The following is a 24,370-nucleotide window of genomic DNA, read 5'->3' as shown; positions in this document are numbered from 1 at the left end:
TAACACTTTTTTATATTAAAGTTAGATGCTATGTACTTTTTTCATTTCAGGGTAATATTTATAATGGATGAGACAGATGCTCGTTATATTTGTAAACATATAAGTTAACAAGAAAAAATCCCGTTTAAAAAATACGTTTTAGCCAACCATAAATCTAGATTTTAATTTGAGGCATGAAGTTGTAAAGTACAATGATTAAAATATTTTACAGGCGTGATGTTTGTTTTAACGATATTATTTACTAGCTGGGTATCCCGTCCTTCGGCCGAACCCCAGCTAGAACTAAAATCCCGTGTAGACTGAGTCATAAACCAAACCCCCCCCCCCTCCCAGCACAGCCGCTAAATAGACCTATCCGCATATTACAAACACGTAAGCTGAACTATAGGGACAGTGCCATGTCGGATTAAAATTCTAACGAATGATCCTGCGTATAGATGGCAGTGTGAGGCAGATCTTTTATGATTGGTTGACTTCAAATCATCTTCTGCTTATATTTTTCTGTTTATCGGCAGAGTTGGTATTAACATTTAGCGGTTAATTTTTAATGTACGCTTAATAAGTAAGGTATTTTTTTATATATTATACATTTTAAGGTATATTAGAAATCCAGAACTTTCGGATTTTCCAATTATTATTTCTAAATTAGCCATAAGCTTTCAAAAAACGTTAGTTACGTTTGTTTAAATCTTAAGCCTCGGTTAAACGTTTCAATCATCATGAGCCTCATTAGGTACTGTGGAGTTTTATTCTGCCCTCACAAAGGACCAACAGATCTACATGGAAATAAAGTAAGTAGTTCAATTCAAAGACATACAACAATAAAATAATTGCCAAACAAATGTATCCTTTCTAGGTGACATACCATAGAGTGCCAGCTAACGATCCTCTACGCAAGTTGTGGATTCAAAAAATTAGAAGACGTGATTTTTTTTATAAATCAGTATCGAACATTTTTGTTTGTTCGCTCCATTTCGATGAAATCGATTTCATGAAGAATGTAGCAAGTGGAAAACGTCATCTACTAGATGGTGCAGTTCCATCCAAATTTAAATGGAAACCATTTGAAGACGAGGGCCCTACATCTAATATAAAAGAATCGAAAAAAAAAATGATACAGCCAGCAAGTATGGAAATCAATAGACAACCTATTGCTAACATTTCTTCCAGTATTAAAGTTGTTAACCAAGGTGAATGCGTAAACGTTCCAGATGTGGAAATGATTCCCGTGAAAGAAACATTCAGCTCAACTCAACAGAATGCGTCACAGTTAGAGAATGAACGTTTGAAAATGTTGGTCTCTGATTTAAACTTGAAGCTGAAGATTCAAGAGAACCGTGTCAGTGTGTTAGAACACAAACTTCAAGAAGTCGAGCGATTGTTACAAGAAGAAAGAGTCAACTGTAAGTTTTTTGAAAGCAAGATAAAGAAGGCCAAATTTGGCATGAATACTATTAAAGACAGCGATGCAGACGTTTATTTTTACACTGGCATTCCAAGTTATTCTAAGTTAATGGCACTCTACGAATTTCTGGATCCCGGTTCAAACAGCAAAAATATAGTTTGGTGGAGAGGAAAATATATGGAAGAACCGAAGGAAGAACACGCATCTCCGGCTGGGAGACCAAGGAAATTGGATGTTATAGACCAGTTTTTGGTTATTTTAATGCGACTGCGTTTAGGTTTATTTGTCAAAGATTTAGCAGACTGGTTCGGTGTGTCGAAAAGTACAATTAGCACCACATGTATATCGTGGATTAATTTCATGTACCTCCAACTGGGACAAATTAATATTTGTCAAAGCAGAGACCAAATAGACGCTACTATGCCCAAGGAGTTTAAGGAGAAATACCCAAGTACTCGCTGCGTGATAGACGCCACTGAAATAAAGTGTCAAGTTCCAAAATCCTTAGTGTTACAAACAGCGACATACTCGAACTACAAATCTACAAATACCTATAAAGGCCTGATTGGCATTAGCCCAGAAGGTTACGTAACTTTTGTGTCTGCGCTTTATACGGGAAATATTTCTGACAAAGAGTTAACTAAGAAAAGTTGATTTATCAGTATGGATTTTAACCCTAACGATTCCATAATGGCTGATAAAGGTTTTCTTTTAGAAGATTTGCTAAGACCCCTAAATGTAACGTTAAATATTCCACCATTTTTGAAAAACAACAATCAATTTTCTATAGAGGAAGTTATGGAGACCCATCAAATTTCCAAACTTCGAATACATGTTTAAAGGCGGATTAACCGGATTAAAAATGTTCCTATTTTTGATAGACCAATCCCAATTACGTTGGCACCTGTAATAAATCAGTTGTGGACAGTTGCCACAATTTTGACAAATTTTCAAAAACCTCTCTTCGCAAAAGATTCGTCAATTGTATTAGAATTAACTGATGATGAGTTAGACTCTTACGAATTTACAGATTTCCCCCAGTTTACTTCTAACGAGAATGACGATTTTGGAGACATGTAATTTTGTAACTATAAAATTTTTTTTAAGATAAATAATTCTTTATTAGAAAATTAGGTTTGTAAATTTGTACGTAACAGGATTTATCACAACAAGCTTATTTTGACTAAGGTTACAAACCAATTATCACAGTAACTGTTGAGCTAATTTAGGAAGCATCAATTCAAAGTAAAATTTGTCAATTTTTTCTAACATTCCATTCCATAGTTCCGAGTCAAACTTAATACGCTGTATGATGATACCATTTTCAAAATAGACTACAAAATCACACCACGTGAAACCTGATAACCCTAGTTATAATATAATAATATTTATGAGACTGACTTAGCTGTGGGTTACCATTAACAATACTAACATAGGAACTTTTTTCTTTAATGGCGTCAGACGGTTTTAGGTGTTTAAGTGTGTAAGCACATTTTATTTCTATACAACCAAATGGTGGATCCTCCTTCGGGTCATACACAATACCATCAGGTGATGACCCCAACCAAACTCGACTCGGAGATATGATGAGGCCAGTTTCCCGTACTTTCACATTGTGACCCAAATCACGCATGTTGTTGACGTAGCTCTCTCTCGCAGTTGGTTCCATTTTAATACCATATTTTAAAGCTGACATGGCCAATATTGGAAGGGAAAATTAAGTTGTTCAATCCTTTTTTGGTCCACAATCCATTACGTTTGCTTACACAGACTTGACAAAATGTTGATGAGGTTAGCCGAAATGTTCTCGCTTTTAACCAGTCTGCACTTTTTGATACTAGCCTCGTTCGTATTTCCATTTGTATACACTCTTCTGATAACAGCTGTATGGCCTAAAAAAAGATTGAAAGATCATTAATTCCTTGAAATTCTGGATGAAAACTGTATAAAATATTACTTTCTATGTAAGCTAATTCTATAATGAATTTAATGAATTTATAAAACAGACATGTACTAAATTCTATCTATTCAAGTCTGCACTTATTATTTTAAACTTCTGGTTTAAAGTAGAATTATACATCAGTATTTAAATTTGGCATGCTTCATGAAAAACTGAAGATCCTCACAAGTCAAGTACCCGCTGGTAGTAAAAAAGAGTGATCTTAGAGATACATTAAAATGACCACATTTCTTTCTAGAAAGGCCTGATGAAATGTGTGCAGTTACACTGCAGTAGCCTGTTTCAATTGTTAAAGAGACTTTCAAGAAAGACCTAGTCAAATTGAAATAAGTCATTCAGTCGTAACTTTGGGTTCACAATGTACGGCATGTTAACTTTAATAACTTTCTCGATTAAATTGATTGCAAATATCTTTTATTGATGACTTTTTTACTAGTTAAGTTTCTATAATGAGTTTCAGCAATTTAAATGCTGTAATTTTACACGTAATCCTTTACAATTGAAAATTTTCTCAGTTTACTGTTACAGTTTCAACTCTCAAATTTAAGGAAAGGGTTTTAAAATATATAAAAGGTGAGAAAAAATTGATGGAAATTATTTTAGAAATATATTTTGCTTTTTAAAATAATTCCAAAAAATAACTCTTTAATTCTAAAACATTTCCAATATAAGTGCCTTCATTGATCCGAACTACCCCTTAAATCAACCTTCCAACTGCTTTGATAAAAGCATTTTTTATTTAATAGCTGTCCCTTTGCTCTGCTTCACAGGGCATATTTTGCCTAAAATTTATAATTGAAAATAAAAGCCATAAGTTAGAAAATAAAAAGGTTTTATTTTTAAATATATTTTGAACAGGCATTTTAATAATATTGAATGTAATTTAAAATATTGAATATTATTTTAAATATTTTACTTAACCAATTAGCAACATTATTTCAAAATGTTATGTCAAATTGAATTTTAATTTCCCATTAAGACTTAGATAACAAGATAATAGGTGTATAACTGGTTCTAGTAAGCAAGTTAAATATACTAATTTTGGTATAACTTTCAATCAAAAACAGACCTTTGATAAGATAGTGATTATGGGTAGCATAGCATGATTAGAGAAGAGCTTTTAATCGTTTACTTTTATCTCAATCATGTATCAAGAGTTTTCCAACTCTATCGAGTTTTCAAATAAAAAACCAACCATGTGTAATTTATATTAAAAAACTAAAAACAAATTCTACGCGCGTAGTGTAAGTAAGCACATTTATCAACAGTACTTGAATGGTGGATTGGTGGGTCTCCGGTCCGGTTCTGGCTGTACTACCTTACAACGGTATGGCTCGTACACTACTGATCCTCAAATAACAATAATTTCAGTCTACTCACTCTTTAAGCTTTTGAATAATTAAGCTAGACGCCTTTACATAGAGGATTAAGTTTGAGTGCCCAAAACGTTTATTGTTATGAAAAATTATTCAAATATTTACCATACTTCATTACTGTAATTAAAATTCCCAAAATTATTCACACAATGCTAGATGGATACACCTAAATGAAAATTAAATTATTATTTATTTTTAACTCTGTAAAAAATCAGCTGGGTAAAAAAAAACTTATGGAAGAGATAAAACAAAATTAACTTTAAACTAAATTTCACTTTCCACAAAATTCTTTCTGGTACTACTAAATACGTTATTTTTAACCTAGAATATATGATCGGGTTCTACCGGCTAATTTTCCCTACGAAGCAAAGGCTTAACGGTTAAATGTTAATTACTATTCAACTGCAAGTAAATTAATTACGATAATGATAATTTTTACTTAAAAATACTTAATTACGTATAAATAATGAGATTTAAATAAAGTTATCATAAGAAATGGTTTATTATTTCTTGAGTAAAGTGCGAAAAACAACGTTAACTCGAAGACGGACAAAATTTGATTTTTGCATTTTTCCGGGAAACTGGCTACGAGCTGATCAGTTGGCCTTCCATGTAAAAAATGGCACACTAACTTATTACAGTACGAAGCTTCTTATATACAGTCGACTATTTTTCGGTAAATGACGGGATTCCAATACGTTTCTCGCTGAAGTTGACAGTAGCAACAAATCCGTATGGCTATCTCTTTACTGTACACCAACGCTGATACTTTAATAGTAATTGTAGTACTTCCAGACAACAATTGTTGACAGTAAGAATAATCCCGCTAGGCATCCACAATACTGAATCTTGTTCAAGAAAATCGCTTAAAATAAAGTCTTAAAATTTTTAGCGACCCGACTATTGATTCTCCTGCGCTTGACTGTATTAATGTTAGCCATAGGAAATCGCGCTGACCCCTTAAATAAGAATGGCCTACCGGCCATTCTTAATAAAACGGACTAGGAAACGATCTTCACCGCTAGGGCTCGTAACTGAAAAATTTTACTGTAGGGGTCATCTTAATTTTCTGGAGAATCCAAATATGCAAAAATATTTAATGTTGCCACAAACCGATTTCTGAAACATAGTGCGTTGACAAAAATAAAAGTAATTATATACAAATTATATGTTGCGTTTGATACGTATTGTTGAGTTCTAATTTGGCAATTAAGTAATATAAATATAATCCAATAAAATGGACGCTGGGAAAAGCTTTGGTATTTTCTGCGCGAAGCTTTGCTTCTATTTCTCATAGAGAAGCACAAATAGCCTTTCGGTTTGACTCATTTTTAATAGCCTGCTTCATTATATGTTAAATTATAGTTTGAAGTTGATTTAATGCGCCGTTTCACGTGAACGATTCGACTTACAATTATCAGACGCCTAGAAGTCTTTGTTTTGGTCGTATGCTTCGAGATGTTAGAATCAATACAGTTCAAGCGAAAACATTACGTTTACAATTAAAGGAGCACCGTTTCTTGGAGGTTACATTTTAAATAATACTTTGCGTTTTAATTTTTACATTTCAGGTAAGGATTTTAGCTTTCTCAAATAGTCATAAGAAATCGGGTCTTAACCATATGTTTCATACATATATTTGTAAAAATATAAATGATCCAGTTATTCCAGCATCTAATAATATTTTAGTTAAAACTGATTATTTGTTTAGCTGTAGAACCAAAACGTTTAACCCTTTTAAATAACTTGTTCAATTTACTAGAATTTATCTCTGTAAATAGGAATTATTCAATTTTAAAAGAATTTATATTAATTAACTTAAATTTATCTTATTTTTCGAGAATTTACTCTAATTCGCTCTCACTTACAAAAATACTTCAATAACCTATTTCGTTTTATTTTCTTATGAAATTTAGTTTTTTCAATTATCTTATATGTTTATTCTACTATTTATTTTATGAGGTCAAAAATTTTATCTTTGGAATTTTTCAAGTTACGATAAGGTCTTCTGGAATTTCAATGAAATCGCCGAGAAATACCTCGGGTTAGCTAGTTGATTGATAAACCTTTTTCTTACTTGTTTATTTCGAGACATTACAATAATTAGACAGGTTAATCTGGCTCTCAAAAACGTGTAGGCTAAATTTCAACTAGCATTTGGTTAATTGTGTACTTTTGAGATCTCGTTTAACCTCTCGATTAGATTATTTTATGATACTACAATAATGAAGTAGGATAAATAAGTTTTACTCATTAATAGGACAAAATAAATTAGTTGAAAAATAGGGTAGAAATACTTTTTAAAAGAAAAATATCTTGACAATTTTTTTTTGATCAACCTTTTTTAAAAAACTATTCCCCAACTCAATTTTAATTATTAAAAGCTAATGGTGGTCGTTTGATCCCTTAAGTATGTGATTTTCCCATGTTCATTCTGTGTTGTCGAAAACACATTCGGTTGAGAAGGCCCACTGATATTTTTCCATTTTAAGTTACTTTAAGGTTTGCCACATTCTTTAGTTCAAACCAAATCTATGAGAAACACATCGGGTCGTCTACTTGTTATTGTTACTACAACCACGCTTGAGTGTTCCATGTCTCAATTTCCAATATTTTATAAATGACATGGCCTTAACATTTTTAAGTAGGTCATAATTGAGTAATTAATCTTAAGCTTTTATATTTGTTGGTGTGCGTGTGACATTTAAATTATTTTACAAAGGGCGCAAAAATGTTTTCCATTTCAAGTCTTTCGAAGAATACCGTTAATATAAAAAAATCGACACAGTTGTCCAATAGGCGAAACTATAAAGTAAATTTAGTCTTAACCAACTTGTTAAAATGGGAAAACAAAATCACGTGACTACCATATCACAGCCAACTTCGATTTGGTAACTCCTGTTCATAGTTGGCCGTGCAACGGTAAAGAAATAATATTCCTTCCAGATACTGCAGACACCTTTCTATTAAAAGATGTTTCAAATAATAATAATAATTAGATGAATCGATCAAAATTTAAACCGTCATTAACAAAATAAAATGAATAATAGTTCGTATTTCGTAGGATAGATGGCGCTGTTGTTCTCCAGAAAGTCACGTGACTACCATCTTTTCAGCCCCCCTGGACTTTATAGTTTCGCCTATTAAAGAGAAGGCGATTTGGTATTTAACACTTGAAACCGGAACGGGAAAAGCGAAATTATTACTTGAAGGCAACTATGAAATATTAAAAAGCAAGAATGTAATAATTGATAGTCAACGTTAATAGTATTTTGCCCTATTCCTAACCACAACGTCAGCCGCGGCGCTAGTATTGCTCTCGTCGCGTGTCGTCAGTGAGAGAGGGGGAACGTGTAATAGGGATTCCTTCCCCCACGTCACTTGAATCGCGCCGCGTAACCAGCGAGGCGTGTTTAACATGTCAATAATTATTTGCCATAATTCACCACTAGGTTTTTTCGTGGTATAAAACCCGAAAATTACATCAGAACCGTTACGAAAGCGCGATTAATTGCTTAGCTGGTGTTGCTGAAGCGTCATATTATTTACCACTAGTTTAATGGTAAATACTTTAAAGGGTCAATGACCTACGTGTTCAAGGTTGTTTGTGAGGGTACGCTTTTGAACAAGGTGCATTAATAACCTGTCAATCATTTGATTTTAGATACCGCCATCTTGGTTTATATTGTCATATTTTACCACTAGATCGTGATAAATGCATTTATGGAACAATGGCCTAACGTTTTCAAGGTTGTTTTTGAGGGGTTCTTATTTAATGAGATCGCGATAAAATTTGTGGGGGTATCGGTTGATTAGTTTTATTACCTTTATATTTATCGCCTTCATGGTTCAATGCTTTTAATATTACTGTTACATTTACAAGGAGACGACCCGAGGTGTTACACACCGATTTTGTTCAAACTCAGGGGATCACATTTTGATCAATTTGAACCAAATGGGTGAAAATGAACCGATATGGCTTAAATAGGAAAAATTTCCATTTTATGTTGTCAAAACATTTTTCGTTGCCATGGCAAAACCGTTGCCCATTGAATAAATTCCCTTTAGGATTTTTCAAGTTACATGAAGGTCTTCCAATCCCTCGAGTTTGAACGAAATCAGTGTGTAACACCTCGGGTCGTCTCCTTGTTAGTTTGAACTAAAGTTTACTTAAAGATTATTCCGAGAGTGTGTATTTATGGTAAGTGACTGGATTGTGTCTTTTTGACTTTGAGAACACTGTTTTTGCATATTTTGTCGCATACCCTCGAACAAGTGCCAATTTCGGTGGCAGTAAAAACCGGGTTTCGAAAATTTTACGGAAATATAGGTAAAAAGCTAGCGAAAACTTTTAAAAATAAAAATAAATGTTTATAAAATACCATGAAGTCGTTATTTCAAGACCTTATTTCATTATTAGATTTTAACCAGAGTAACAAATTTAAATTTATATGATAATACTTTTATATTGAAAGTGGTTATTATGGTTTATTTTTAAATTTATAATTTAATAATATTCCCATTTACACTTGAATACTACCATAAATGGTGTTTCTTAAGCCCCCAAAAGCCGTCAAAAAGTTTATGATGTGCCGGGAGTAGTGGCTCACTCCTGTAATCCCAGGCGTCCGGGAGGCAGAGTTTGTGGAAGGCCGTGTGAGGACGACCACTAATCCCCCAACGGGTGGTTATCATACTTCCGCCACGGGTGTCCCAACCCTATCCCCAATTATCCCCCCGTTGGCGTGGCCGTAACACATATCTCGCACCTGATTAATCAAATGGACGAGCGGACTGTATTGTCCCACCCGTCACAATGGCTCATAACGAGCTTCTAAAAAAAAAAAGAGTTTATGATGTAGTGCTGTGCGAGTACTCGAACATCATCGAGTACTCGGTCTTTTTTGATGTCGAGTACGAGAACTTGAAACTCGAATAAGTAATTGGAGAATACTCGTCGATTACCGAGTACCAAAACTTTGCATATTCGGATACGCGATTACTCGAATAAGCTGCTCTCTAAATTCATCGAGTGTTTTTTTATCTATCCTCGTTGCTTCAAAGTTCAAAGAGTAGTGTTTACAACTTTTTGGGGCAATAAACGGTACCTACAAAGTAGTGGAAACTGTGGTTCATATAAATTAAAGGAATATTTTTCAGCATTTAAAGTTACTTTATACTACTTTTAAATTCAATTTCATAATTACTTGAATAAAACCAGCCCCTAATGAAGTACTCGATAAATATATTACTCGTTTTTTAGTTACTCGGCTCTAATAAGAGTTGTCCCTTAATCAAGTACTCGACTCGACTTCAATATAACTCGACTCAAATACTCAATAAAATAAATTATACTCGATAACTGACTCGATTGCCTAAAACCACTAATCGCACAGCCCTATTATGATGACATTTAAACACCTTTTGTATTTCTTAAAGGGGCCTTAAGGGGAATAAAATCTCCAACGCGTTCTTTATGGAAGACCCCATCAATTTCCTTTATTCCCTTCACAATCAGCGATTATCAGCGCCACAGGTGTGAAAAGCCATGGGAGGCAGCGGCCAATTTTGGAACCCTTGGAGGGTGACAGAAATACCAGAGGTTATATTCCTTTTAACACCATTCTTTCACCATTTTACCCCAATAAATTACCTTTCAAGACCCTTTTTTTTAAAGTTTATAGTCAAAAAACGACTAAAGACATTATTGTTATAATAATAATAATAATAATAATAATAATAATAATAATAATAATAATAATAATAATAATAATAATAATAATAATAATAATAATATAAGCATTATTAAAAAGAATTAAAGTAAATTAATTTTGAAACATAGAAAACATGATTAAAGTTATACAAGCCGTGTCCTGATTTCTGGCAAGAACAAGCGAACCGAGTGACAATACAATATCTGCTTACGACTGTATTCTCAATCGGCACAGCTAATTTTTCCAAAGGTGCAGACCAACCTTTTTTGTTAGCTTCTGAGTAAGCTCTACAATTTTGGTCTTGAAACTACGACCTACTGCTGAAAAGTAGGATTTTCATGAGGTCTCTGAAAAGTTCTCTTATCAATTAATGTATATCGAATAATTAAATATTCCACATAATATTTCAGAACAAGGCTTTCAATTGATTCTAAAGAGTGTAAGTGTTTACACGTTTAAACCTTTGTTTTCCTTACAAAAATATTTAACGAAATTCTTAAGACTGACAGACATTTATTTTAATGTTGTTAATTTTCCGAAAAAAATGAAACGCGGAAAAATTTTCAAACAATTTTCCGCAAATCGGAAAAATAAAAAATTTAAACATATATTACTTTTTAAATGTTTTTAATTTTTATCGATATAAAATTTCTGATATCAGTAAACATACTACAAAACATTAATAGTGTTACATTGTTAATCAGTTTAAACTGGTCTAGAGGTTTATTTTTACTTTTAGATTCGAAAAAATTATGCCGCTTTATTTAAATTTGCAAACAATATATTAGACTAATCATGTAATGAAAACTTTTTTTTATTTTTTATCTGAAAAATACGGAAAATTTTCCGCAAAGAAGGCCTCGGTCATTTTCCGACTGACAACACGAATTTATTTAATACATTTTCCAATGCTTATAAAATTTTGGAAAAAAATGTATATGCCCAGAGGTTTTTTAAATGTCTTTAATAGGATACTCTGAAAGCGATAGAATTCCATACAGAGTTCATCAGAAATCGGTAGGTTTTTCATATACAGTGGGTATTTTTATTAGGAATGCTGTTTAGTGCAATAATATTGCTAATTATTTAGAAAATATTGCATTTTTTTATTCTGTAGGTACTTCAATTTTTACCTTAGTTTAGAATATTCAATTCAAAATTCCATATTACGAAAAAAACTTCGGGTAAAAAATGTATTGATAGAAAGAGCTATTTGAAATGCTTTAAATAATAATCTATATTAATAATTATTTAATCGTACCTGTGTTTTTGCTAACGGAACTATTTAAGACAGGTAAACATCTAATGATCGGTTGGTGGTAACGGATGGCCCAGATCCGAGCATGTTTGACAAGCGAAAATATAAAAAAAGGAACCTGGTACCTTCCAGCATGAACCAAGAATCTAAGGGGACTCACTGTTCCCGATATTTTGACACGGTAGGCGTGGCCTAAATCGGAAGGCTTACTGAGGTACATCAGCCGCTTTAAAACACCTCAAGAATTCTGTTCAACTATCACCACGTACGAGATTATTAGGCGACAGAAACTTAGGTTAGGCTTAGTTCATGAAATGAAATGGATTCCAGTGAAATTGATTAAAAAACCTCAGTCGTATGGGGCTTACTGGTTATTTTTACTTCACACAATTGGTTAATTAATTGAACTTTTAAAGAACCAATATCAAAAATAACAGGTCTTACTAAGCCTTTTCATTTAACCGACAACAACGGTGCCATTTTGTCATAATTGAACGTGAAAACACCAGCTTTTCTACGAAACTACGTCGGAAATCGACTTTGGAGACGCCAAGTTTGTCCACATTGAACTAAAATTACCCATGGTTTTCCTATTCCCAGTATTATCACATGCATTTCATAGCCTGAACTATATAGTAACCCACTCACATAGAGTGGAAGGCCCTATGGAAGCGCATGAAACATTAATCCTAACGGGCCAAATGGTTTTGGAGGCGTGAATAAATAGTCTGAAGAGCGATGGTGTTGTTTTTACATTTTTTAGAGTAAAAACTTACTTTTTTATCGAGATATTGTACATTTCCTTTAACTTGTTTATTTCACGCCTCGAAAACAAGACGTTGCGTAAGAAAAGTGTTAACAAATTTCGCTGATAGCCTTCCACTCTATGTGAGTGGTTTACTCTATGGCCTGAACAGTGAGTCCCCTTAGATTCTTGGTCCATGCTTCCGGAGATTGATCACTTTGTATTTAATATTTGCACTTGGCGTATGTGTGTAGGTATGACAAGGAGCGGCCATTTTTGAAAACCGGGGTGGTATATTTACGTCTACATACTTTTAAACATGACTGTTATTTGTGATACCCTCGCACTTTCGCAGTCACTGTTACGCGTACTGTTTCGCGCTGGCTAAAGATATTCCCTTGCACCGAAACCTCCCGATTTAATAAGTCCAAGATTACCATGACTACAAAATAAGCTAGCAATCGTATTGTAATACGCATAAGGAATCTCAGTGAAAAAAATATAAATGCTTTATTACGTCTCTTAAAAAACAGAAACTGGGATGATGTTTACAAAGAAAAAAATGGAGATGCCGCTTTTACTGTGTTTTTTAATTCTTTTATTAGCCTGTACGACTCTTGCTTCCCGCATATCAAGGTCTTCAATAAAAACAGTCACAGCTGGATCAATAGCGAAATTATTTGGGCGATAAAAAATAAAGATCGGCATCCGTCTGAGAGCAATTTAGCTAATTACAAATCAGCCAGAAACTCGTGTAATAATTTGGTAAGGAATTCGAGACTCCAATACTTTAAAAACCAACTTAAAGAACACCACAATAACCCAAGGGAATCTTGGAAAATAATTAACAATCTCTAAAAAACGTCAGACCTTTCCAAAAAACTCTGACCCTGATTCTTTTAACGAATTTTTCAACCCCGATGCGTTAAATGACAAAAATGGTTTAAATCCCTCGGACTCTTCCTTTGATCTTGTAAAAAGTAACCCAAGCTCAATGGCACTTCTGAACGTCAGTAAGGACCAAGTACGCTTGGCCTTCAACAATTTACGCCCAAATTCCGCGGCGGGTTTTGATGAAGTCTCCCCCAAAATACTAAAACTTGCAGCCCCCATACTTGTTGAACCTTTTACGTTTTTAATTGATATATCTTTTACTAGTGGTATCTATCCGAGTTTACTTAAAAAATCTGTTATTGTCCCAATTTTTAAAAATGGCGATGCATCTATAGTCCTAATAGTTTTAGACCAATTTCTGTACTATCAGCATTCTCCAGAATCTTTAACTTCTGCTTTTTTACCTCCTTAAAAGTTTCTGCGATCGTTTTAATCTAATAACCCCAAATCAGTTTGGATTTAGAGAGCGCAGCGGAGTCGATTCTGCCCTGGGGCATGTCTATAAAAAAATTCTAAATTCTCTCGATGAGAGTGAGCTGGCTGTTGGAGTCTTCCTGGACCTTAAAAAAGCGTTCGACAAGGTCAACCTCTATCGTCTTCTGCTCAAGTTGCCTAAAATTCTCTCTCCACTCTTGTTTAACTTATACATTAACGACATTCCTAACTTGTTTAACGATAATTGTCTAATTCTTTACGTCGATGACACTCTTCTACTTGAAAGTGGTATAAATCTAAACATTTTTATTAGTAATTTAAATGTCAAATTATCTAAAATTGACAAATGGCTTTCAGATAACTATCTCGAGCTCAATGTGGATAAAACGGTATATACAGTTTTCTCAACTCAAAACAAATTTAACAAAAATAAACCAAAATACTATAACTTCAGTGAAAATTTAGTAATCGATCCCCATTTTAAATGGTCAAATCATATCGACTATATTGCTAAAAAATTGGCCTATAGTAGTTATATGTTGAACAGGTTACGTCACGTTTTTGACTACTCCACACGGCTTCAACTTTATTATGCCCTATTTCACTCCCACTTAAATTATTGTACCTCTATTTGTGGCAATACCACGGACAATAACTTAAATAGGTTGTTTATTCTTCAAAAAAGAGCCTTACGATTAGTTACCGATAAACCCTTTTACGCCCATACGGAGCCAATATTTAAAAACTTAAAAATTCTTAACATCTACAATTTGTACTTGTATTGTGGGCTTGTCTTTATTTTTAAGTCGATTACGAAATACATTCACAATATTTTCGAAGTTACCTTTTTAAATACTAGCAATCGTAGAAAATCATATATGCTCCAAATTTCGTTTGCTAGAACTACGTTAAAACTTAACTCGATTATTTGTAAAATACCTAATATCTTCAATGAAATGAAACCTTCTCTCAAAGAGGATATTAATAATTTAAAAAAAAACTACGAAAACTTATATTTTATCTAATTATTAATGCAACTATTGTATTACTGTTCTAGTGTTATTTACTTTTAATCGTTTAAACTACTATTGTTAATTACATTTGATTGTCAAAACTGATGTATAAAATACCACAAGGCTTCAAAGTCGTTAAGCCCTCATTATGTATAATTAACTAAAGGAATAAAGAAAGAGTTAATAATAATAATAAACGTAGTGTTCGGCAGTCGATTATTTTTTTATCCGTGAATAAAATAAGCTCGGCTATATTTAATTAATATTTATTTAAATAACCAATAGTTTAATAAAAATTGTAAAATGTTTAAATAATCAAAAGTGAATAAGCCTATTATTTAAATAAAACAAACAATTATTTAAATAAATACCACTTTTATTCAAATAAATGCTTGGTTGAGTAAAAAACATAATTAAATAAGTTAAAATGATATTCTTTTTACCAACGTTTTTTAAATAAATCGGAAAATTTTTGGATAATAAATAAATAATTCCAAACACTACATAAACGCTCCACCGTCATAATTGTTTACTTCGATAGAAATAAATGTGGTGGTTATTACTAATATTTTAATTATCACTTTGATTCGAACATGGAGGATGTATGAACATTGTCGGAAATTTGTTGTGTTAAATAAGGCGTAGAGTTAAAGGTAAATGTTTTGTGCTACGTTCAGTTAAACTCAACGGAAAAAAATCTATTTGTAGAAATATTTTAGTTAAGTTCGTTGCTCAACGTGACCTACAATCAGCTAGCTCAGCGGTTTTTTTTTTTACCATTACCATTTTTGTACCATGAGAGTTTGAAGATTGAAATTTGATATTTTCCGGGTTTAATTTTGAAAAATAACCTTGATAAGACCCGACGTGAAATAGTTGCCTACCATATCTAACCTAACCCAACCAAACCTAACCCAACCTAACCTAACCCAACCCAACCTAACCTAACCTAACCTAACCCAACCTGAACTAACCTACCCGAAGTGAAAACGAACCAGATTTAAATTTTCCATTCAACTGAATCCCGCCATGTTGGGCTATAAACGAAAATACTTTTCGGTTCAATGGGATTCGGTCGAACGGGATTCGGTTCAATGGTATACAACCGAGTTTGAATAGGCTTAAATGTTCTATTTTTGGGTTATCATAATAGCTTTCCATTTTAATGTATCAAACAGAGGAATCGATACAATATGTTTAAAGACTACTTAACTAATGATTCTTCACTTCGGTAAACCGTCATGCTCTTACAGCCCGTGACTCCGTTAAGCAGCCTATGACCAACGTGACGTCGAAAGGGGAAAGACGAAATATTATATAGTAAGAATTCCGTAGGTTGCCGGGGTGGTAAGCACATTCACCTCGCAGCAAGAGGAGCCGGTTTGCTCCTAGTTTGTGGACCCGGGTTCTACACTTTCTACGTTGAGTTTAATAGTTTCCCCTTTCCATAAAATCTTGTTGATGTAGTAGTTGTGTCAAGACACCACCTTCCTACGCATTGTTAACCAGATTCGATTAAAAGTAGACGTAGACCGAAAATAAAGCTTCGGCAACGTCACCCAAACTTCGAGAAAATCGGAATTAAAATATATCGCCGGGGTTATTAGAAATCATGTAAAAATATTCGTTCATTTAAAAGTTTGTTCCAATTTGATTCTAACTTTTGTCAGATCCAAACTTGAACACCTGGTCTACCCTGTATTTGCATGTTTCGTATTTTTTCTTTTCAATAACCACTACCTGTATAACTAAATTGTTTGTAATTTTAATATGGCTTCCCAACTTGCCTTCATTGTCCAACATTTACGGAGCACAAACAGTCAGCGTAGCAGGTCTTTGAATAGTGTTTACCCGTCGATAGGGCTAGGGGGTTATTATATTATTAACTCTTCTTTACCTGTTATTCCACTCTTCTTCACGAGCTTTCTAGTGAATTTAAATTGAACTCGTCAATGTTCTAGGCCGTATTCTTAAGGGTACCGGCATTTAGCCATAAGATTTCTCTCCATTAACAAATGGCTCTAATTTGTGTTGTTTTATTGGTAAGCTACGTGGCATTTATTTAAAAAATATGTTTCACAAAGAATATATTTCACATTTTCATTCTAATAATATTAAAATAAATTCACAATTGTATTTTATTTTTTGCACATTCTGAGGTTTAGGATTAGCTTCTTTTTCGATTTGTTAGTCGCGTGCACAGTACTGGTGCGCCCCGATCCCGAATAGAGCGAAAACGGTCTATCGTTGGAAATTCTGGCTTTTTTATTTCCTTTTTTACCCGTTTAATTTGGTCTGAGTTTCGCGTCTTTATTTTATGCTTGAAGACATATTGATTCGAGTAATTCATCAGTTTTTAAATTCTTTATTTTGATTAAGGTTTAGCTTTCTTGGCCCATTTCTTTATGGACGTTTCTGCATTTTATCATTTATTGCATTTGTTGTCCATAGATAGTTCATATTCACGTAAGTGGTAAACGTCATTATTTATAGATAATCAAATTATCTGAAGTGTATCAACTCCCAATGTTATGAATATGGTTCTTTATTCTGCAGATATAGTGTATGCACGATTTTATTCCATTTATTCCGGCACCGTCTTACTTTAAGATAAAGTGACCAAATTACAAATTGAGTGTGAATCGGGTTTTTTTGTTACTGAGATCAATACCAATTTTAACACTAGATAACGGATTATTTATATATGAAACCAACCAATCCAGAGAAATTCCATGTAATAGGATAAATTCAAGCCCTACTATGAATATTTTGTTGTCAAATGCTTTTGCCAGATCTAGAAAAACGCCAATTACCTTTTTGTTTATATCCAGATTTCCTGCTACAAATTTAGTGAAATTATACATAGCATAAGTTGTATTTTTTCCTTGTTTGAAACCATACTAATTATCTGACAAAATATGATATTTACTAATAAATTTAAATATTCTATTTTTTATGCTTCTTTCAAATATTTTAGAGAAGTTACTAAGGAGTGATATTGGCCTACAATTTAGAACTAGATTTTTGTCTCCCGATTTATAAATAGGGATTATTATGGCAGTTTTTAGAATAGAAGGAAATTGACCAAATTCAAAACTGGAATTTATTACTAATGCCCAATAACCACATTATTACTGAGCAGTCTTTTAGCGCTGATAAATAATTGAATCCTTCGGTTTCACTTACTGGTTTTATAAATATAGAATGTTCAGTTAAAAGGAACCACCTATGGACTGCATTGTAAAGGATGATAAAGTTAGCGAATAAGTAGATTAGTCCATTATATAATAAAGCTAAACCCTAAACAAATTTGAAGAAATTTAAAAACTTACAAATAGCTCGTACCGATAGGTCTTCCAGCAAACAAAAAGACGCGAAACTCGGACCAAATAGGTATTCGAGTGAAAAGTTAAATTAAATAAAATAGCCAGAAATTCCAACGGTAGACCGGTTTCGTCCTATTTGCGACTCGTCAGTACCGTGCGAGAAATATGGCTCGCGACTATAACACCGAAAAGAGAAACTAAGCCTAAGCATTAAAAAATTTCAAAACGAGTTGCATAGCAACGGAAAGCCGAATAGGGGGAGAGTGGTGGAGATTAGTATATACGCAATGTTCAGTTAAAAGGAACCACCTATGGACTGCATTGTAAAGGATGATAAAATTAGCGAATAAGTAGATTAGTCCATTATGAAAAGGGATAATAAAGCTAAACCCTAAACAAATTTGAAGAAATTTAAAAACTTACTAATATCTATAAATATAGATCCTACTATGTTGAATATCCATATTTTTGTATGTTTACATATATTTATTTTTGTGTAACTTGAACGACCCTATAAATTTTATCGTCAATCAAAATTAAATATATTCCTTTAAAGTTAAATATTTATGTAACTTAAATGTAATCGGTCAAGTATAAAGTTACCAAAATTTTGTATAAAAGGTCTAAAATAACGTCCCGAATTCTGTACGGGTAAAGTTTGAATCTATTACAATTATAGTTTCAACAATGTCCCTCGAGCAAAAGGGAGAGTGTCGGCTCTGGCCAAGGCGAAAAGTACAATTTCGGTGTCAGTGTGGTTAAACTTGGTCAGCGTTGTAGAAGCCGATATTCACCCTCGAGTTATTTCACGTTTTTGGGAAAGGTTTCGACCCTACCCTTTCTGCATCACCAACACGGCCGGGTTACAATGCGTAGGAGGGTGGTGGAAAGCCCTTTCTGACAATATTTGTTTTATCTAAACTAGGAGGATGTATAGATCAAAAGAAAATTGGGGCAGTTGAAGTCGAGCTGAAATATCTTTTGCGGTAGTTGAGTTATTTTGGATCAGGAAATTACAATTTAATTAGTTAATTATCTGATGACTATTTAATTTTTTTGTATCGTTTTACCCATAGCTTAGGCCACCCATAATCCTATAATTCCTATATTTTCTTATAATTCTGAAATGGTTCTATAAAATCATATAATTCAATTTGTACCTATATTTTTAACATTTCGTCCAAACCCAACCCTGACCCAACTGATAAAATTTCTAAAAGATTTACGCACCAACAAGAATTATATTTAATTTGTCATTTTTTAGTGCAATGATCCTTGCATAAATTGAAAGCGTATCTTCCCATTGCGCCGAATCCCATTCGACCGAATTCCGCCAATGTTTTTGATGAAATTAGCCCAAAGGCGGGTTTTGTATTTTTCTAATCGACCGACGCAATATTCACAATTGAGCGACCACAAAAAAAAATAGTTTTTCTTTTTACTCCTTTTGATTTTTTATGGAATCGTTTTAATATATTTTTAAGTCTGTTGTAGGTTAGGTTAGGTTAGGGAACACTGCATGCGGTTCTGACAGATGCTGAAACGGATAAAACCGAATCCTAAACCCGGAGAAGTGCGGGTTATTCGGTCGAATGGGACAATCCCATTAGACCGAATCCTAAATCCACCAAAGTGGGGCTTTTTCGGTCGAATGGGATTCGGCGCAAAGGAACAGATTCATTAAAAGCATTGAAGGAAAACATTTGAAAACATTTTTAATTTCCTTTTCTGATATGTCTTACATTGTTATAACTGATTTTAAATACACGCTATAAAAATTGTCTATTTTAAAATTTTATTTCTTCAAATCTCCTTAAAATTGGTAATTTAGTCCTATAATTATCATATAATTTTGAAACCCTATAATGCCTAAAAGTTACTAGCTGGGTGTCCTGATAGATCAAGGGAAAACGCATCATTTGACTCGTCCGATAGTAGCTGATCTCCTTTTAACCCTTTAATATCACTTAAAGGGGCTCCAAAGTTCGGTGGCAAAAAAAAAAGAAAATTGAGCATGCTTTTCCTTCCCCCCAACCCCTCACTCGGCCTTGGCAGAGGCGGGCAGAGTTAACCGTAAATTTCGCACTTTACTGACTTTACACACATTTTTCCACCGAACTTTGGAGCCCCTTTAAAGGTCTAGTATTTCTTCTGCTTGTCACCCTTGAAATTATCTAACCCTTGATGCTTCGCCTTGCATTTACGCTTCCCGCAAATCATGTTTTTGGAGATGATTGAGCGGCTTGCCTGCTTTGCGAACAGTACACTTTCTGCCTGCCCGTGGACCGAGGGAGGGGTCCGTCACTTCGAGGAATCGTGTAAGGAATCTGGAATCAAGATTCTTGATTCTGCTAAGATTCTAGATTCTAGCAAGATTCCGCGATTCCACTCTTGATTCTTTGATAATTCTCGTTCGATTCCGATTCTTGTTCGATTTCCTGATTCTTATTCGATTCCATGATTCTTGTTCGATTCCGTGATTCTTGTTCGATTCCGTTTCAAATCACCAAAAAATCATTTTCGGGCCTTAAAGTCTATCTGCACTGTCTCCTATTTTCTCGGTGCATCTCCTTATAGCACCTTCTATAGAAATTAATTCCGGTTTTAAAAGTGCGCGTGACTTAATTTATAACATCACTGAGGTCACAGATGCTAGTTAATTTGGCGGGCTCAAATGTAAACATGATTTAATTCGTGTTGCTAATGTACTCATTAAGACTACAGCACCGCCAACCCTGAAATAATCATTCCCTGGTAGAAATGTTTCTTTCATACAGATGGGGTAAAGATAGTTTCATCCACTGGTATTTAAAACAATGATCGGGTAATCAGTGCCCTCTATTTCTTAATGTTTAGTATTTTTTCATCGTACAACGCGACATAACTTGTCCTGGAAATTTGGCTTTTTAATTTCTAGGGTGTGCCATACGTAATCACGATCTAGACAATTTGGCGGTTTGAGTAAAATATATTTTGTTTGGCGTCTTCAACGTCATACATTCCAGATTTCGTGTTTTCGGGTTAATTGAAAGCGGAAGTTTGTCTGCTAAATTTCACATTTTCTATTTGGAATAACTTATAAAATAATTAATATTTTAATTTGAAATTTTTACAGTGTTGACATAATCTAATAAAATATTAAATTTTAATTTTTTAGTGCAGGTAGACTTCAAGTGTGACCGAGGCTAATGACTGGGATTCCTTAAATCAATTTTAGATTCCGTGATTCATCTTTGATTCCGTGATTTGAATGAGATTCTCGAGATTCTCAAGATTCCTGATTAGATTCTTGAGATTCAGAAATGAGATTCCTCGGCTTGGACACCCCGCTGCTTTTCGACGGGCTCTAACCGCTTAAATTAAATATAAATTCAAATTTCCCGCCGTCTTTTAATAGCCTTGAAAATCGATAAGAGTGAAAAAGCTGATCTGACTAGCTTCACTCGTTTCGCGCGAGCTCACTCGGCGAGTGACGAAAAAGTGAAAACTCCCCTCTTACAAGTAGGGTTTTTTATTAGGGAGTGGAGTGAGAAAAGTGTGGGGTAATTTCACTCGCCAAAATTCACTCCGAGTTTTGCCCAACTCTGTCTATCAGTACGCTTCTTTCCTTAAAGCAAGTGTTGGCCCGACGAGAAGTAGCTCTTTTTTGAACCGATGACGTAAGCGTCGAAATAAAAAAAAAGATGCTTAAGCTAAATTTCTACCCAAAGAGCGGGACATAAAAGTACCCATCGCGTTGATTGGTTCGTTTGTAAATTTGACAGTAACGTAAATAATAGTAATTTTTAACAATATATTTTATATGGGATATATAATTTAGATTAAAGTCCACTAAGTATAGTATAAGTGGTCTAAATATAACACTCTACAATGGCTCTTTGACGACGTTATCATTTGGCTATTTAGAATATTAGCTTCCTTTTCCGTTAATAGAAGCCACCACGATCTCCAGTAAAGTCGTTTTTTCGAAGAATCGGATAGATTCATTGCCATCTCTAATAACAAGGGCCTTCTCATATTACAGGTTGTAATGATAAAGCCTTAGCCGACAGTTGCTTTAAAGGAAGTATAACCTTTGTAGATAAGGTCGAGCTTCCCGTAATACGCATATTGATAGATCGTAGTAGAAACTTCCAATTCTTTCACCTTACTGCGAGGTTTATAGAACTATCGTTGGGAGATATACCGTCACAATAGGGTTTGCTACTACCTTTTAGACTGTCGCGCCACTAGTGAGTATTGAGGGAAGATTGACCTTCTCTGATTGGGTTACATTTCCTTTAAGAGTGAACCAATCAGTCCGAAAACCAACGCGATTGAAGCACGCCCTGGTGACGTTTTTTCTTTCAGATGAAAACTAGAGCAGGCTGGCTGATATTCTACACAACATAGTAATCTTCCCTGACGTTTAATAAATACATTCTTGATGTGACTCCAACGTGTTTGTTGGCTTTATCAAAAACGAGTTATTTGGTTTTCCGAGAGTGCGAGTTCGCCGTCCTTTTCCGGTCGCTTTTCGACCACACTGACCGCGGGCGACACTGTTCCATTTCCGACCTTTTCCGGATGATGCCCGTTGGCAATTACCGGACCTTCACCTCGCGAAAATTTCCTTAAGATGCGTACTTGTATTATCTTCGTTAGTTGAATCAACGGCGATTCAATCAGTACGTTTAAGAAGAACGCCAAAATATGGCTGACGCATAATAGACCGAAGAAAATAAAAACCTGTGGAAAAACACAAAGAATCTTTATTAACGAGCAGCTAAATTATTTATGATAGCACCATGAACATATTTAGGTTACTGAGAACAAATAGGCCTACCTTCAAGTCACCTTAGTACGATCTACTTCATGCCACGTAAGCCAACAGCTCCCTACGGCTAACTATTAATTTGGTCAACTTTTACAAAAGCTTAATTTAAACATTTAGTTAACGATAAATAACCAAATCATTGATAGATACTCAATAGGTGTTTCCCTAAATTAAAACCAAGCGTGACAAGCTTAAGCCTTTTAGTACTTTAGCATGTGGACTTCAAATTCCAAAATCTTTATCGCACGTTCTCTATCTTCACTAACAAGTATATAGCAAGTGACCTTTTAAAAACATTTACACGTAACCTCCGGTATTTTATAGAAACACCTATTATTGTGGCAAAAAAAAATTTTTAAAACAATACGCAGACAGATGGCGCTTGTGTTTCAATTTGAAACTGGAAAACTCGTACGTTCTCACTTACCTAAATATTACATATATAATAATAGTATAGATATTTAAAAAGCTCTCAAAAACGTAAACTTGTGTGAGAAGTGGATCTTATTTAATTATTTTCAACATTCACGAGCGAAAGCTATCGCCACGTCCTCTTTTAATTACCATCTAAAACTAGATAGTTTGCGTATTAGTAGACGCTAGTAACATCTGGCAGTCAGTAGCTAGTGGCGTGGTCCTGTAATCTCACCCGTTTGGGAGGCAGAGTTCGGGAGATGGCCGTGTGAGGACTATCACCAATCCCCTAAACGGGTGATTGTCATACATCCGCCTCGGGACTCCCGTCCCTATCCAAAAATACCCCTCGTGGGCCGGGCCTTGATAGATAAATCACCCCTGATTACTAACTTGAACGAGATGACTAAATTGTCTCATACGGTCTAAGCTCTTAATTTAAACAAAACTTTCATGGCGTTAAGATGAATGGAATAGAAATTTTACTCCTTTTTGTGTTTTTTCCATGGTAACACCTAGGAGCAACAAACACAGCACCCCACACAAGGAGAACGCAACTCGTAAAAAGTCGTGTATTTTCTTGTGTACATTTTCCATTGGTTAGAAGCTTTAGCGCCTGCTGCCGTCGGAAGGGGAAAGTTCTGAAATTGTCTATTCCCCCTTTCCGTAAAATGTGCAGCGTAAAGGTTTGTCCAATGAAATTTGTACACAACACTGCGTGTTTGTTGCTCCTAGGTAACACAGAGTAATTACGAAACCCAAATTTAGGCATATTCTTCTAATTGGACGCTAATTTCGTTTTCGATAGTTTCTTAATCTTTCAACAAGTACTTACAAATCGCGAGTGACTGTAATCTGAAAGTCCTTGACCAGAAGCGACGTAGCTGATTATAACGATGTAATGAATTAAGTAGACTAAAAATGAAAGTTGGGACAGAGGCCTGTAGATCGGCCACGACAACAGCTTGTGGACGAAACCTAGACGGTGTAAATCAATTATCGGTTTTAAAATCG

The 24,370-nt window shown here is 34.3% G+C and overlaps 1 protein-coding gene across 1 annotated transcript; it reads left to right on the top strand.

The window, feature by feature from the left end:
- Window positions 1-719: 719 nt before the first annotated feature.
- LOC149957382 (uncharacterized) lies at window positions 720-2,059 on the top strand. The gene is made up of 2 exons (XM_090167007.1): window positions 720-791; window positions 857-2,059. The coding sequence occupies exons 1-2, from the start codon at window positions 720-722 to the stop codon at window positions 2,057-2,059; spliced, it is 1,275 nt and encodes a 424-aa protein (XP_090023133.1).
- Window positions 2,060-24,370: the final 22,311 nt, after the last annotated feature.

This window comes from Leiobunum rupestre, chromosome 2 (genome assembly GCF_980474605.1).
Source record: "Leiobunum rupestre chromosome 2, qqLeiRupe1.1.hap1, whole genome shotgun sequence".
Classification (NCBI taxonomy): Eukaryota; Metazoa; Arthropoda; class Arachnida; order Opiliones; family Sclerosomatidae; genus Leiobunum; species Leiobunum rupestre.
Note: the sequence above shows the minus strand (reverse complement) of the source record. Positions and strands in the feature narration are given on the sequence as shown.

Excerpts from the sequence above, each read along its gene's own strand:
- LOC149957382 (XM_090167007.1), top strand. The coding sequence starts at position 720 with ATGAGCCTCATTAGGTACTGTGGAGTTTTATTCTGCCCTCACAAAGGA. Across the intron at positions 792-856 it reads CAGATCTACATGGAAATAAA|GTGACATACCATAGAGTGCC; the intron begins GTAAGTAGTTCA and ends TATCCTTTCTAG.